At 41.9% G+C, this 17,667-nt stretch overlaps 1 protein-coding gene across 2 annotated transcripts in view; it reads left to right on the forward strand.

Annotated features, from left to right (window-relative positions):
• LOC141206834 (nucleoside hydrolase-like) overlaps window positions 1-17,086 on the forward strand; it is a 29,811-nt gene extending 12,725 nt beyond the window's left edge. For both annotated transcript variants that reach the window (XM_073664246.1, XM_073664245.1), the window contains exons 4-6: window positions 10,386-10,497; window positions 11,218-11,354; window positions 14,956-17,086. In XM_073664246.1, coding sequence (XP_073520347.1) covers window positions 10,386-10,497; window positions 11,218-11,354; window positions 14,956-15,303 — 597 coding nt within the window. In that variant the 3' untranslated portion in view covers window positions 15,304-17,086. The remainder of the gene's footprint in view (window positions 1-10,385; window positions 10,498-11,217; window positions 11,355-14,955) is intronic.
• Window positions 17,087-17,667: the final 581 nt, after the last annotated feature.

The following is a 17,667-nucleotide window of genomic DNA, read 5'->3' on the forward strand; positions in this document are numbered from 1 at the left end:
CTGCATATTCAGGAGAAATTGCACAACAAATTTTAGGTTCCATTTTCTCCTGTTACCCTTGTGAAAATAAAAAAATTGGGGCTAAAAGAACATTTTTGTGGGAAAAATGTGTTTTTTATTTTTTTTTATTTTCATGGCTTTACGTTCTAAACTTCTGTGAAACACCTCGGGGTTTAAGGTGCTCACCACACATCTAGATAAGTTCCCTGAGGGGTCTAGTTTCCAAAATGGTGTCACTTGTGGGCAGTTTCCACTGTTTAGGCACATCAGGAGCTCTCCAAATGCGACATGGCGTCTACTAAATATTCCAGCTAATTTTACATTCAAAAAAGTCAAATTGCACTCCTTCCCTTCCGAGCTCTGCCGTGTGCCCAAACAGTGGTGTTCCCCCACATATGGGGTATCGGCGTGCTCAGGAGAAATTGCAAAACAAATTTTGGAGTCCATTTCTCCTGTTACCCTTGCAAAAATAAAAAAAATTGGGGCTAAAGTAAATAATTTTTTGTGAAAAAAAAGTTAAATGTTCATATTTTACTTCCGCATTCCATTAATTCCTGTGAAGCAACCTGAAGAGTTAATAAACTATTGAATACCTTGAGGGGTGCAGTTTTTAGAATAGTGTCACTTGGGTATTTTCTGTCATATAGGCCCCTCAAAGTCACTTCAAATGTGATGCGGTCCCTAGAAAAATGTTTTTTTAAATTTTATTGGAAAAATGTGAAATCGCTGGTCAACTTTTAACCCTTCTAACTTAATAACAAAAAAACTATGTTTCAAATATTGTGCTGATGTAAAGTGGACATGTGGGAAATGTTATTTATTAACAATTTTGTGTGACAGAACTCTCTCATTTAAGGGCATAAAAATTAAAAGTTTGAAAATTGCAATATTTTCAAAAATTTTTGATTGATGATCAATCAAAAAATAAAAAAAAGTTAAGGCTTTTATAATACAAAGATAACAAAATATATATCTATTTTTAAACAGATTTTATAGCGCAAAAGTAATAAAACATTTTGTAAAAACATATGGCAAATATTTTAGAAGCATTGCTCAATTACATCATTATTCAATACTGATTTGATGAGTGTAGTTTCCAAAGTGGTGTTACATCTAGCGTATTTATTCTATTCTTTCACACTATAACCCCTGAAATAGTCTGCTAGTACTTTTTTTATTCAGCAAATTATGCCTCAAGTATGCATGGTGCTCCAGGGCTGTGGAGTCGGTAAGCCAAACTTCCGACTCCTCAATTTCCATGACTCCGACTCCCTCATACCTGACTCATATTTAAGTGATCAATTTGCTGTAGCACAGATTCATCTCAGCTACATGTCTAGACCCTTAGATCAGGAACAGGATAGACATTTGTAGGACATTTCATAACTTTCCCAAATTCTTATGAAAAAATATTCCCCACAAATTGCATTGAACTACTGTACCCAATTTATTATATATTTTAGGAGTTGGAGTCGGTCCATTTTATACCGATTCCACCAAAATGGACACCGACTCCACAACTCCGACTTAAGGCTACAAGGAGGGTGCTTGTAAAATGGGTTAAGTGTGCGTGAACACCTTGCATTTTTTGACATGAAAAATGCAGCATTTTACTGTCCCAGCAGAGTGAATGAGATTTCTGAAGTCTTACGCACACGTTGCTTATTTTTCCTTGCAGATTTGAAGCAGTTTAAAATCTGCATCATGACAATTCTTTCAGTGTTTTTCTCCTCTTCTTATTACAGGGAAGAAACATGCATTTTTATGCCGCTTTTTTCCTGCCAAGACACGTTTTTGATGCAGAAATCAACAAATACTAAAGGATTATAATATGTCCACTGTCCTTTCACATTGGCAGAAATTGGGCAAAACATATCTGTAAATAAAATTGCATAGCTATAGAAAATTTGCAATTTTTATCACTATAACATTAGTTGTGCACTATCTTCTGGAAAACATTGGTGCAGTCAAAATACACACTACAACCTTACATAAATTCTGTTGAATGGTGTAGTTTGCAAAATGGGGTCACTTATGGGGGGGTTTCAGTAGTTTTAATATTCAGAAAATGCAACAGGCGATCAAAAACTATTCTAGCAAACTTGTACTCCAAAATCCAAATGGCACTCCTTCCTTTCTGAGCTCTGCCATGTACCCAAACTGGAATGTAAGGATACATATAAATTATTGTATAACAAATTTTGGGGTGTCTTTTCTTTTAATAACTCTTGGGAGAATAAAATAACTAGAAGAAACTAGTTTTAAAAAATACCATTTTTAATTTTCAAAAACTCTAAAACACCTGTATAATGCAAATTCACTCTACAACCCTATGTAAATTGTTAGAGGGGTACAGTTTTTAAAATGAGGTCATTTGGGGTATTTTTCTCAATGCCTTTTCATATTGAAATGGTGCTTAAAAAAATGTAATAAAAAGGAGGCCTCAAAAGGTGCTCCTTCATTTCTCAGCCCTCTATTTGATTTAAGTAGCACTGTAGATATTAAAATATTTATATAAATATTGAGCTTTACATTCCTGTTTTGACCTCTTGTGTTAAAGAAAACAATGATTAAAATGAATATCTGCAAAAAATAAATGTTTAAATCATCCAGATTTAATACCAATGAAACCCTTAAGAGGACCCGTCACTTACTCAAAAAAAAAAAGTTAAATACTTTACAAAACTCCACGAGTTCCACTGGTTCTGCTGCTCATTTCCGTTCTGCACTGCATCACCATTGCAGAGATATTCACATTTGTTTTTTCTGGTGTGCACTTTGTGAAATATCTGCTTCCTAGTCTAACTGGGTTTTTTTTCAGTCTTTTCCGGGATCGTACACTTTTATCTCTCCCTCATAGACACGGCCAATCACAGCTCAGCATCTGTTTCAGTCTCAAACGCTGCTGACCTGTGATTGGCCGCATCTAATAAGGCGGGGTGAAAGTGCAAGATGCAGAGAAGAGTCTGAAGAAAGGACCAGTTGGATTGCAAAGCGTAGATTACTAAACTATCCACTCAAATGGGTTGTCCTGGCCTATTATAAAAGTCTGCAGTCACTGTAGACGTGTGTGGCCTCGCTCAATTAAGTTTTATTCAGCCATGCTATGCACTAATGTGGCTAGAAGAATGCATTTCACATACTTGCGGCACATGACTGCTTGGCCTTGCTACTGGCAGTGGAGAGCCCTCACATCGCGCAGTGCAGACTTTTGTGATAAAACTTGGACAACCCCTTTTTAAGGGAAGAAAAATAAAAAGTTTGGAAACCAAAAATTAGTGAAAGTTTTAGATAAAGCACATAAAGCAGTCCAATGTGAATTTCTCTTCAATAAAGAAATGCTTTGCAAAAAGGAAAAGAGAAGCAGAATCAGGAATTTTTGCAAAGTATTTAAAGGGGTTATCCTATGAACAAAGTACATTTTAATTAATAGATCTTGGAATAAAAATAAGTTTCATAATAAGATGTTTAACCCCATTCTGACGCAGGGTTGCATAGTAAAATAGCAATATTTGCAGATGATACTAAACTTTGTAAAGTAGTTAATACAGATGAGGATAGGGCACAGCTACAGGAGGATTTAGATAAATTGGGGAGTTGGGCCAAAAAATGGCAAATGGGGTTCAATGCCGATAAATGTAAGGACATGCACATGGGAAAGAAAAACAGCAGTCACCCATACATATTAAATGGCAAACCGTTGGGGAAATCTGACATGGAGAAGGACCTGGGCGTCTTGGTTAATAGCAAATTAAATTGGACTGCCCAGTGTCAGGCAGCAGCTGCGAAGGCAAATAGAGTCATGCCATGCATCAGAAGAGGAATAGGGGCATATGATGAGAACATTGTTCTTCCTCTGTATAAAGCGCTGGTAAGGCCGCACTTAGAATATTGTGCACAGTTCTGGGCTCCGGTGGTCAGGAAAGACATATTGGAGCTAGAGAGGGTACAAAGGAGGGCGACTAAGGTAATAAAGGGAATGGAGGGACTAGAATACTCAGAGAGGTTGTCAAAATTAGGCCTATTTACGTTGGAAAAGAGAAGGCTTAGGGGAGACCTCATAAACATGTATAAATACATCAGGGGGCAGTACAGAGATCTCTCCCATGACCTGTTTATACCAAGGACGGTGACAAAGACGAGGGGGCACACTATGCGTCTGGAGGAAAGGAGGTTCCTGCACCAGCATAGAAGGGGATTCTTTACGGTCAGAGCCGTGAGACACTGGAACTCTCTGGGAGAGGAAGTGGTGATGTCCAACTCACTTAATGAGTTCAAGAGAGGCCTGGACGCCTTTCTTGAGAACAATAAAATTACATCTTATGCTTAGTTAATTAATCCAGGGATTTAATCTGACTGCCAGATTGGTGTCGGGAAGTGAATTTTTCCTCAATGATGTAAATTGGCCTATACCGCATGGTTTTTTGTTGCCTTCCCCTGGATCAACGCTGCAGAATAGCTGCAGTGCACAAGAAATAGGCTGAACTGGATGGACGCTTGTCTTTTTTCGGCCTTATAAACTATGTATATAAACTATGTAACTATGTAATGCGTACCCTCGCCCTGGGACTTAATGCCCAGGTACATATTATTACGCCCTGGCGATCGTGCCCACATAGCGGCTGTGCGGGCACGATCGCCGCCTAGTGTCAGATGATTTTGATAGCTGACACCTGGCACTATGTGCCAGGAGCGGTCCCATGCGCTCCCGGCACATTAACCCCCGAAATGCGATCGAAGTCGATCGCAGGATCTCCGGGGCGGGCAGAGGTAAGAGCGACCCTCTTACCTTGGATCGAAGACACCGTGTTGTCAGTGTGATCGTTGCCATGGTGACCCGACGTCACCAGGCATCAGGAAGTTAGATCATGCGCAGTGCACGATCTACTTAACGTGCCAGGACCGAGTTGACAGCCTGCATAGTATAAGGATGCTGCTGCATCTCTATGCTATGCAAGCGATTAGCCTTGAAAAAATGAAAGTCCCATAGTGGGACAAAGTGTTAGTCCAAAAAGTGTCAGAAGTGGAAAAAAAAAATAAAATAAAAAAAAATAAAAAAATAATCCCAAAAAATAAAAATATACTGTACCCATAAATAAATATTATTATGAAGAAAACAATAAAAGTACACATATTTGGTATTGCCGCGTCCGGAACGACCTGACCTATAAAACTGTCCCACTAGTTAACTCCTTTAGTGAACACGGTAAAAAAAAAAAAAAAAAAAAGCAGAAAACTATGCTTTATCATCATACCGCCAAACAAAAAATGGAATAAAACGCGATCAAAAAGACGAATGTAGATAAAAATTGTACCGCTGAAAACTTCATCTTCTTCCGCAAAAAACAAGCCGCCATACAGCTCCATCAGCCGAAAAATAAAATATATATAGCTCTCAGAATAAAGCGATGCAAAAAAAATATTTTTTCCATAAAATAGTTTTTATTGTGTAAAAGTGCCAAAACATAAAAAAAACTATATAAATGTAGTATCGCTGTAAACGTACTTGTAACATACCTGGCGGCGTCCTTGCATGGTGGTCCATCTCCCACTGTGCAAGAGCGCGCACTTGATCTCCAGTCCAGAATGTCTCTCTGGCTTCCCTCCATGCTGTCTGTTTGTGTCTGTTTCTGCTGCTTAAGGGCGGCGCCCGATCACTTCCTGCTTTTTGTACCTGCTGTGGGTCACACCCCTTGTGCGTCCTCAGCCTATTGCTGTCTGTCACCTGGTATATAGCTCAGCTGCTCCCATCTATCCCTGCCTGAGCATAGTGTTTCATTCAGTGTGTGCTTGCACTCTGAAGGTGCCAGGTCCCGTTCTTTGTCTCCTGCTTTGCGGTTTCAGTTCCCATGTCTGAACTGAGTCCTGTCTATTTCTCCTGCTTTGCGGTATCAGTTCCCGTGTCTGAACTGAGTCCTGTCTATGTCTCCTGCCTTGCGGTATCAGTTCCTGTGTCTGAACTGAGTCCTGTCTATGTCTCCTGCCTTGCGGTATCAGTTCCCGTGTCTGAACTGAGTCCTGTCTATGTCTCCTGCCTTGCGGTATCAGTTCCCGTGTCTGAACTGAGTCCTGTCTATGTCTCCTGCCTTGCGGTATCAGTTCCCGTGTCTGAACTGAGTCCTGTCTGTCTCCTGCCTTGCGGTATCAGTTCCCGTGTCTGAACTGAGTCCTGTCTGTGTTCTCTTGTCTGCCTATCCTGGAGGCTGTATTTCCAGGCCTGTCTGAACTCGCTCCTAGCCTGTTCCTCTCACCTTTTAGGGGCCGATTACCTAGACCTGTTCCTGTATCTTGTCTGTCCTGTCTGAACACGCTCCTAGCCTGTTCCTCTCACCTTCTAGGGGCCGATTACCTTGACCCGCTCCTGTATCTTGTCTGTCCTGTCTGAACACGCTCCTTGCCTGTTCGTTCCGCCTCTCTGGGGGCCGTATTCCCAGACCCGCTCCTGTATCCCGCTGCAGTGTCGGTCTCCTCCGTACACTCAGTTCCAGTCTGAACTCTTTCCTATCCTTTACCTGTTTTGCCTCTATGTCCGTTCCCTTCCTTTTTCTGCAGAGTCTGAACTCGTACCTAACTCCTGCTTGTTGTCTCTGTACTCCCGTTTGTGAGTTTGTGGTCCACTTGCTACTTCACTGCAAGTATCCTGTGGGTATCTGGCTCTGCCTTTCTCTTCCTGTCTGTTCCGTGTGAACAGAGCCCTGTCCCCCCTGCTCTGCCTTGCTTACCGCTCTGGCGGTTCTAGCCTGCTCTGACTCCTTTGCTCACCGCTCTGGCGGTTCTAGCCTGCTCTGACTCCTTTGCTCACCGCTCTGGCGGTTCTAGCCTGCTCTGACTCCTTTGCTCACCGCTCCGGCGGTTCTAGCCTGCTCTGACTCCTTTGCTCACCGCTCCAGCGGTTCTAGCCTGCTCTGACTGCTTTGCTCACCGCTCCGGCGGTTCTAGCCTGCTCTGACTCCTTTGCTCGCTGCTCCGGCAGCCTTGCTCCGCTCGGACCCTTTTGCTCGCTGCTCCGGCAGTCTCGCTCCGCTCTTATCCTTTTGCTCACTGCTCCGGCAGTCTTGCTCCACTCTTGCTCACCGCTCCAGGCGGCCTTGTCCTGCCCTGTTCTCGCTCACCTCTCTGGGCGGCCTCACTCTGCTGTGTTTGTCCGCCACATCTGTGGTTCTGTTCCTGAGTCCCAGTGTGTACTGGGTCCTATCCCGCCAGTGTCCCTACCTGCTAGTGCCTCCCTGTCTGCACTCTAGCTGTGCTTGCCTGTACCCCTCTGCCTGTATTGTTCCTGGGTCCCAGTGTGTACTGGGTCCTATCCCTCCTGTGTTCCTACCTGCTAGTGCCTCTCTGTCTGCACTCTAGCTGTGCTTGCCTGTAACCCCCTGCCTGCATACCAGTCGTGCCTCCCTATACCCACCAGTCTGTGTGCCAGCCTACCAGTCTGTTCCTGTATTCCCCTGTGTGGGTCAACAGCCGTGTCCGGGGTCTGTCCTGGAGTAGCACCTGGTCCCTCTGCTCGGTTCCTCCTTGGTGCACTGGCGTCGTATGCCGTCGTGCGACCCTGGTCGGATCGGGTGAATACCTAGTTACGCCCCTCCAGGCATTCACTCTCCGGCACGGTCCAGTGGAATCACTACAATCACACGCACACGCCGCTCAGCCCGGGCGTGTGCATTACAGTACTGACCAGAGGAATAAAGCTGCCTTATCAATTTTACCACAGGCGGAACAGCTTGGAAAAAAAAACAATTCCTGTTGGTTTTTGTTTATTCTGCCTCCCAAAAATCGTAATAGAAAGCAATCAAAAAATGTAATTTGCCCGAAAATGGTACCAATAAAAACGTCAACTTGTCCCGCAAAAATCTAGCCCTTACATAACTGTCGGCCGAAATATGGAAAAATTATTGCAAAAACTAGTCTTTGCAAAGAAAAACATCTTTTAGTGTGTGACAGCTGCCAAACATAAAAACCCCATATGAATCTGGTATCGCTGTAATAGCACCGACCCGAAGAATAAAGTCATCTAATAGTCGTCTCATACCGCACGAGGAACGTCGTAAAAAATAAACTCTAGGGTTAGGGTTGTGCTAGGGTTAGGGTTGTGCTAGGGTTAGGGTTGTGCTAAGGTTAGGGTTGTGCTAGGGTTAAGGTTGTATTAGGGTTAGGGTTAGGGTTATGTTGCGGTTAAGATTTTTTCAAAAGTGAAGAAAAAAAATTATGTCGATATGGCGACTAGTGTGAGCGCAAGTGCTCGCTACTTGAGTTTGCATCGGGTGCTCGGGTATGCGCCGAGTACCGCGGGTGCTCGAGTGACATGCTCGAGTCTCCGCCCCATATGTTTCGCGGCTGTTATACAGCCAAAAAAACCCCGCTGGGATAGCCTGCCAGGCACGGGCAATCCCCGCATGTTTTTTTTTGGGTGCATACCCGAGTACCCGATGCAAACTCAATTAGCGAGCACTTATGCTCAAGACTAATGACCACCTATTCAATATGATGACCTAATGTTATCAAATTCTGTGTTGTACCTCTGGATTCAAAATGTTCACTATACCCCTTGATAAAATCCTTGAGGGGTCTAGTTTCCAAAATGGGGTCACTTGTGGGGGGTTTCCACTGTTTAGGCGCATTAGGGGCTCTTCAAATGCGACATGGCATCCGCTCTTGATTCCAGCCAATTTTGCGTTCAGAAAATCACACAGTGCTCCTTCCCTTCTGAACCCTGCTGTGCGCCCAAAAAGTGTTTTTTTCCCCATATATGAGGTATCTGCGTACTCAGGAGAAATTGCACAACAGTCTTTGGGGTCCATTTTCTCCTGTTACCCTTGTGAAAATAAAAAATTTGGGGCTAAAAGATAATTTTTGTGATTTTTTTTTATTTTTTAATTTTTATTTTCATGTCTCTACATTATAAAGTTCTGTGAAGCACTTGGGGATTCAGGGTGCTCACCACACATCTAGATAAGTTCCTTGAGGGGTCTAGTTTACAAAATCGGGTCAGTTGCGGGCGGTTTCCACTGTTTAGGCACATCAGGGGCTCCCCAAATGCGACATGGCGTCCGCTAATTATTCAAGCAAATTTAACATTCAAAAAGTCAAATTGCACTCCTTCCCTCCCGAACCCTGCCGTGTGCCCAAACAGTGGTTTTCTCCCACCTATGGGGTATCTGAGTGCTCAGGAGAAATTACACAACAAATTTTGGGATCCATTTTTATTGTTGCCCTGTTTCCTATTATTTGGGTCTAAAGTAAAATTTTTGTGAAAAAAAGTTAAATGTTCATTGTTTCTTCCACATTCCAAAAATTCCTGTGAAGCACCTGAAGGGTTAATAAACTTCTTGAATGTGGTTTTGAGCACCTTGAGAGGTGCAGTTTTTAGAATGGTGTCACTTTTGGGTATTTTCTTTCATAAAGACCCCTCAAAGTCATTTCAAATGTGATGTGGTGCCTACAAAAAATGGTTTTGTAAATGTTTTTGAAAAAATGAGAAATTGCTGGTCAAGTTTTAACCCTTATAACCTTCTAACAAAAAAAAATATTGGTTCCAAAATTGTGCTGATATAAAGTAGACATGTGGGAAATGTTATTTATTAAGTATTTTGTGTGACCTATCTCTGTGTGATGTAAGGGCGTGAAAATTAAAATTTTGAAAATTGCAAAGTTTTCAAAATTTTCACCAAATTTACGATTTTTTTCCACAAATAAACGCAAGTCATATTGAAGAAATGTTACCACTATCATGAAGTACAATATGTCACGAAAGAAAATCGCAGAATCAGTGGGATCCGTTAAAGCGTTCCAGAGTTATTACCTCGTAAAGTGACAGTGGTCAGAATTGTAAAAATTGGCCTGGTCATTAACGTGCAAACCACCTTCGAAGGTAAAGGGGTTAAATGCTCCTCTGCTGAGATAAAGTTATAAATGTGCCCCTGTGCATGGTCAGCACATGCCACAGCTCCTGGGTAATGGAGGAAGAATAAGTGCATATACAGACGACATAGTAGTGGCTTGCAGAATGCATGTTTTCAGATGTATAATAACATTTAGTTTGGGATTTTTTTGCTAATTTGCTGATTTATGGGTTTATCTAAATTGAGTCTTGCATTGGAACACAAGGGTGGTAACATTAATTTCTATGGATGCCAATAAAATAACTAATGCTCAAGTGAGCTTGTCATTTCTATTTGATTTATAGCTTTATTCTCTGAGAATGATTTGCATAATCTCTTGTGAAAACCTGGATGTAAATTATGTCATGTTCCTTATGGATAAGTGAACTGATCAAATAATTACTAGAGCGTTTGTCTACAAGCACATGTACGTGAAAAATCCTCATTCTGACTAGATTTATTATCACTGTACTGTTTACATTGCTCGTACTTTACATTTTAATACAGGTGTCTCTTGTTGCAACTGGACCTTTGACTAACCTTGCTTTAGCTGTGAACATGGATCCCACATTTCCACAGAAAATTAATAGTCTTTTTATCATGGGTGGTAACATGGAATGTAAGTAACTTATATTTGCATTACAAGTTGACTGGTATCAAGTTTAATGGAAACGTTTCATCAGATTCATGCTGCATGAACCACCGGCAGCATGAATCTAACACCATCTGCATGATTGCAGCCAGGCATGTTTTAGTCTGAAACACTACATTGTTTCAGAAAAAAACGTACTTTGAAAAGCTGGCCAGGGACTATGTGTCTTGGATGACTAGTCCGAAGCAAAGGTCTCCGATGGCTTCTCCCCACCCTGCTTCCCATGACTGACAGGGTTCTTCCTATGTACACAGAGAGAGAGAGACCGGTCAGCCAACTGGAGTAGGACGGGGAGATGCCGACCGAGGAACTGCCTTTCGCTAGTCATACAAGACTTATAGTCTCTGACGAGCTTCTCAAAGTATGTGCTCTCTGAAACTATGCAGCATTGTAGAGAAAAACATGCCTGGCTGCAGTGGCACAGCCAGTGTCGGATTCATGCTGCCCCTAGTTCGGGCAGGTTCTAAGAGATGTTTGTCCATAGTTTTTACGTTCTAAATAAAAAACCTTTATTCATATGGACACAAAATTGCATTGACCTTTGTAACTTGAGTCCATCTATGGATCCATCATACTCCCCTGTTATGATGGGAGGTGTTATTTATGAATAAGCCGCTGTAGATTTGTTAAAGATATACATAAATGTAGAACAAAGGTATCTATTTTCTTGTTTTTTCTCTATTTTAGCAAGAGGTAATCTGACAGTTTGTGCCGAATTCAATTTTGCATGTGATCCTGAGGCAGCTTATATTGTATTAAACAGCTATGATTGCCCAACTCATATTGCAACGTGGGAATTCACTTATAAGAACAGCCTTCCTTGGGTAAGTTATGCATTTTTTTTGTTAAATCCCTTTACCCCTGGGCCATTTTCGATTTTTGCTTTCCTTCTTCCCAGAGCCCTAACTTTTTTATTTTTATTTTATGTGAGGGCTTATTTTTTGCGGGACAAGTTGTACTTTTGAACGACACCATTGGTTTTACCATATCGTGCACAGGGAAACAGGAAAAAAGTGCAAGTGCGGTGAAATTGTAAAAAAAAAGTGCAATTCCACAATTGTTTTTTTTTTTTTGTTTTTTTTACCATGTTCACTAAATGCTAAAACTGACCTGCCATTATGATTCCCAATGTCATTATAAGTTCGAAGATACCAAACATGTATAGGTTCATTTTTATTTAAGTGGTGAAAAAAAAATCCAATGTTTGTTAAAAAAAAAATCCGTAGCGTCTCCATTTTTCTGAATCTGGGGCCGGGTAAGGGCTTATTTTTTGTGCGTCGAGCTGACATTTTTATTGGTACCATTTTGGGATAGATACGATATTTTGATCACTTGTTATTGCATTTTATTGCAATGTTGCGGCGACCAAAACAACCTAATTCTGGCGTTTTGATTTTTTTTTCTCATTATGCCGTTTACAGATTGGATTTTTTTATATATTGATCGGGTAATTCTGAACGCGGCGATCCCAAATATGTGTATATATGATTTTTTTATTGTTTTATTTTGAATGGGGCGAAAGGGAGGTGATTTGAAACTTTTTATATATTTTTTTATTTTTTTAACCCCATTCTGACATAGGGCATAATAATACAAACCTGTGCCCTGGGCCTTAATGACCAGGTACGTACTATTATGCCCTAGGTTTAATGCGGCACCGCGTCCGGAGTCACAGTGATCGCATTCAATTTCCGATGCCATCTTACCTCAGGATAGATGGTGTCGTCATCCTGGGGGGTGTCGTCGCAACCCCTATCGCTGTGATTGGCTGTTCAATTCTGAACAGCCAATCACAGCATTTCTTAGTGTTTCATGCAAGCAGATTGCCTGAAACATTGATGTGCAGCCTAGGATCGGTGCTCTAAAAGAATGGTCATGACCAGGACACGTTTTGAGGCCATCCACAAGTTCTTGCATTACTATGATAATGCACGGTGTCCTGCACGAGATGACCCCAACTTTGATCGTCTTTTTAATGTTCGGCAGGTCATCGAGCACTTCAGCAACACTTTTGCTGAAGTGTACGTGCCCCAAAGGGACATCTGTGTGGATGAGTCCCTAGTTCATTTTAAGGGGAGGCTTGGATTCCGGCAGTACCTGCCCAGGTACAAAATTAAGCTGTACAAATTTTGTGTACCTCAGGGTACACTCACAAGTTTAGAGTTTATGAAGGGAAGGACTCCCGGTTTGAACCCCCTGAATGCCCCTTCTGGGAATGAGTGGGAAAATTGTGTGGGATTTGGTGCACCCAATTCTGGATCGAGGTTATCATCTCTACATGGATAACTTTTATACCAGCATCCCTCTCTGTGCGAGGCACCGCAAAAATCAGGCCTCACGAAAATGCTAATTGGGCAGATGCTCAGAAGAGGTCAGAGCAGAGCACAATGTAGCGACCACCTGCTGGTGGTCAAGTACAAGGACAAGAGGGATGTCCTTCTCTTGACCCATATACATGGTGATGACAGCACTCCCAGCACTGTACGAGGTTCCTCTACACAGGTCGTCAAACCAGACTGTGTACTGGGGTACAACAAGTACATGGGGGGAGTTGATCTCTCTGATAAAGTCCTCCAGCCATACAGTGCTTTAAGAAAGTCCAGGATGTGGTACAAGATGCTGGCTGTGCACATTTTACAGATGGCAATGTACAACGCTTTTCTGCTATCACAATGTGCGGGCCAGGCTTCTGCGTCGTACCTTCAGTTCCAGGAGGTAGTGATCAAGGCCCTTATATTTGGCAGTGGTGACGGAGCAGGCCCCAGTACTTCCGGAACTAAAGGACCTCGAATCCTCCCAGTGGAGGTCCCTCAAAGTGGAAAAAAAAGTCACAAAAGTGCTGATGTGTGTTAAAAAGGGAAATACGCAAAGACACCATTTATCAGTGTGACACCTGCCCCGACAAACCTGGCCTGTGCATGAAAGAATGCTTCAGAAGGTACCACACTTCCATGGATTACTAAATTCACTTCTGATTTACACAACTGATGTATGACAACCTGAGGAACACTACACAACTGACAACCTGACGAACACTACACAACTGACGTGTGACACTACATTATAAAATTCACATATCAGGAATCAGCATATCGATTCCAAAAAGGGGGCACTTGTTGAGCATTTTCACTGTTTAGGCACATCAGGGGCTATGCAAATGCGACATGACGCCCACAGACCATTCCATCAAAGTCTGCATTCCAAAACGTCACTTCTTCCCTTCCGAGCCCTGACATGCGCCAAAACAGTAGTTTTCTCCCACACATGGGGTATCAGCGTACTCAGGAGAAATTGTACAACAACTTTTGGGGTCCAATTTCTCCTGTTACCCTTGTGAAAATAAAAAAATTGCAGCTAAAAGATTGTTTTTGTGGGGAAAAAAATTGTGTTTTTTTTTTCACGGCTCTACGCTATAAAGTTTTGCGAAATACTTGGGGGATCAAAGTGCTCACCACACTTCTAAATAAATTCCTTAAGGGGTCTAGTTTCAAAAAGGGGTTATTTGTTGGAGTTTCCACTTTTTAGGCACATTAGGGGCTCTCCAAATGCTCTCAATTCCAGCTAGTTTTGATTTGAAAACGTCAAACGCTGCTCCTTCCCTTCCGAGCCCTGCCTGTGTGTAGCAGAAATGCTCGCTGGCTATGAGCGCCAACCGCTCCCGACAATGACAAATGCAAGTATCTCCTGCAGACCCTGGGTTGTCATGCCAACCCATCAGTGACCCATGGTCATGTGACACGGGCGCAGATGGGCGGGACTAATGACGTCCTTAAGCCACAGCCATGTTAAATGCCGCTGTCAAGAGAATGACAGCAGTATTTAACATGCCAACAGCCACGGGTGGATCGCGATTCCACCCGCGGCTGTTAGGGGCACATGACCGCTGTTCAGATCAGCTGTCATGTCCCCGGAAAGGTGCGGGTTTATCGCCGGGGCCCGCACCAAAGGGAGAGACCCGACATGTGCCGTACATGTATGTTACATGTCGGAAAGGGGTTAAAGAAGTTGGCCAGTACTTTGTTATTGATGGCAATATCTGATCAGTATGTGTGCGACTCCCAGCACCCCCACTGATCACCTGTTGCCTGCGGTGGCCGGAAATTTTCGAATGCTACCGGAGCACAGCAGCTCCACCGAATACTGCAAATCCAACCTTTATTGAAATGGAGTGGGGGATCTGCACCGCCGGAATCGGTAACGGCTGATTGTGGGGGTGCCAGGTGTCTCACCCCTACCAATGAGATATTGGTGGCCTATTCTCAGGGTAGACCGTCAAAAAAAAGCACTGGCCAAACAATTAAACAAAAACTGTTTTAGTCCCGTATTAACAAGACTAGTGATGGACCCAAACAATGTTAAAGTTTTTTTTGCTCTTTGTTGTAAGACATGAATTCTTAAGCATGCATCACTATTACATTTTTCTAGGAATTTTACCATGAGTGGATCTCTCAGAAAACGGAAAAGGCAGAATTTATGAGAAAGATATCAGCTCATGCTGAAAAATTTACTAAAAGCTCTGCTGAGGAAAAAGAAGAGGATTGGACTAAAGGATTCGTAACTTGTGACTCCTATGCCATGGTTGCAGCCGTAGATGACACGTTTGTCACTGATGCTATTAATTGTGTAGTAGGGGTTGAACTTAGTGGCACATTGACTCGAGGAATGATGGTGTTGGATACATTAGGCATGCTACAGCGAAAACATAAGGTCTTTGTTATGACCAAATGTGACAGAGATAAATTGAAATTTTTCTTGATGAAGGCACTACGATAGAATCGGGTGACATAAATGCTGGAAGACATGTCTTTAAAAAGAAATCCATTCATATGATACGCTACTAGCTTTTTCCTGTAGAGGTATGTCCTTTTAACAATTTGTTCCATAATTTTCTGCCAATTGATGATTAAGAAGCTCTGTTTAGAAAAATGGTACTGAAGGGGATTGAGCAGTTACCTAAAGTAAAGTACTCTTGTAGATTGGTAGAAGCTTATTGAGAGGTGAGCAGCACTGATTAATGTGTGTGCTCAGATGCCTGCCAGGATGTGTGCATGATCGGCAGGTGTCCTATAAATTGGAATAGATTGATTAGTACATGCCGATTTTACTACTGCCAGTTCACTGCTTACTGTTACTCCTCCAGCGCTGGGAAACCCTTTTAAGTACTTTTAATAGTCTGAAAAAAAAATTGTCAGCTATAGGGATTCATCAAGACCGACAGTTTTGATGAGGGGGCATGCTGTACTCAGACTCTCCTGATTTATGAAGAGGTGAACTCCACTTCATGAATCTGAAGTGTCTGACAAGTGGCGAGTGCGTCTATGTGCGCTACGCCAGAATTCTCACTCCAGTTATGTATTGCATTTTCTGGCATACGGAACACCAGTTTGCTCCTGACCCGCCGCAGCTCCGAAAAAATGAGCGGTGCTGGAAGAAAGTGGCATGAAGATGCCAAAAGTCATAACATTTTTGTGCAACTCATAGTTGCACCTAAATTTTGCGACTTATTAAGGCTTTTACGCCAGAATTCTGGAGTTAAAGTTTTGATGAATCGGGCCCATAGTATTTAAGTTAATCCCTCCTAATTATGTATGTAATGGTGTATAAGAGTATTAAAACAGTGTATTAAAATACTTACCGATTGCCGTGATACCTGGTTTCCGGCACTGCTTTGGTCCATTTCTGGCCCATATTTCCTGAAAACAGACTAGCTGGCTCATGTGTGAACTGGAAGTCGATTTCTCAAGTAAGTCTATACAGCCTTATTCATAGTCTCATATACTTATAACCACATTTTATTCAGAACAGAACATAGAACACATACAGTACTTATCATAAATGAGTACACCTTCTTAGAAGAGTTAGATTATAAACAATATCTCGCTGAATACATGAACGAGACTGAATTTCATTAAACATCTTTTTAATGCATAATGTGAAAGTATGATTAATAATATAACTTTCACTACAAAATCTTCAGTTCAACTCTAATTAGTTGATGCAAAAATTAATACTCCCCACATAGAAAACAACTGCATGTAGTATTTTGTGCGAGCTTGTATAGCCTTCATGATCTTTAAGGACAAAACCAAGTCTTCAAGGCATGAAATGAACAAGTTGGTGACATATTGCAATATCTATTTCCATTCTTCAAGAACGACCTCTTTTAGAGCCTAGAAGCTGGATGGAAAATGATGCTCAATTTGTCTCTTCAGAATTCCCCATAGGTGTTCAGAACAGGAGACATACTTGGCCACTGAATCAATTTGCACTGTTCTTCAGAAATGCAACAGATATGTGTTTTGGACATTGTCATGTTAGAAAATCATGACTGGCACTGCTGGTCACTTGTTTACTTTCACTAAGTATGTCTTACTTAACCCTTGCCATGTGATGCTTGTACTTTTTATGTGTTGCTGAAAAAACCTTTGTTGGTTGTTTATACTGTGACTTCTTATAGGTCACTTGATCTACAGTTATATGAAAAAGTTTGGGCACCCCTATTAATCTTAAGCTTAATGTTTTCTTAAAATTGGTGTTTTTGCAACAGCTATTTCAGTTTGATATATGTAATAACTGTTGGACACAGTAATGTTTCTACCTTGAAATGAGGTTTATTGTACTAACAGAAAATGTGCAATCTGCATTCAAACAAAATTTGACAGGTGCAAAAGTATGGGCACCTCACCAGAAAAGTGACATTAATATTTAGTAGATCCTCCTTTTGCAAAAATAACAGCCTCTAGTCGCTTCCTGTAGCTTTTAATGAGTTCCTTAATCCTGGATGAAGGTATTTTTGACCATTCCTCTTTACAAAACAATTCCAGTTCAGTTAAGTTTGATGGTCGCCGAGCATGGACAGCCCTCTTCAAATGATCCCACAGATGTTCAATGATATTCAGGTCTGGGGACTGGGATGGCCATTCCAGAACATTGTAATTGTTCCTCTGCATGAATGCCTGAGTAGATTTGGAGTGGTGTTTTGGATCATTGTCTTGCTGAAAGATCCATCCCCTGCGTAACTTCAACTTTATCACTGATTCTTGAACATTATTGTCAAGAATCTGCTGATACTGAGTGGAATCCATGCGTCCCTCAACTTTAACAAGATTCCTGGTGCCGGCATTGGCCACACAGCCC

The sequence above is a fragment of the Phyllobates terribilis genome, unplaced genomic scaffold (assembly GCF_046119375.1).
Source record: "Phyllobates terribilis strain yellow unplaced genomic scaffold, ASM4611937v1 Scaffold_2__4_contigs__length_985480577, whole genome shotgun sequence".
Classification (NCBI taxonomy): domain Eukaryota; kingdom Metazoa; phylum Chordata; class Amphibia; order Anura; family Dendrobatidae; genus Phyllobates; species Phyllobates terribilis.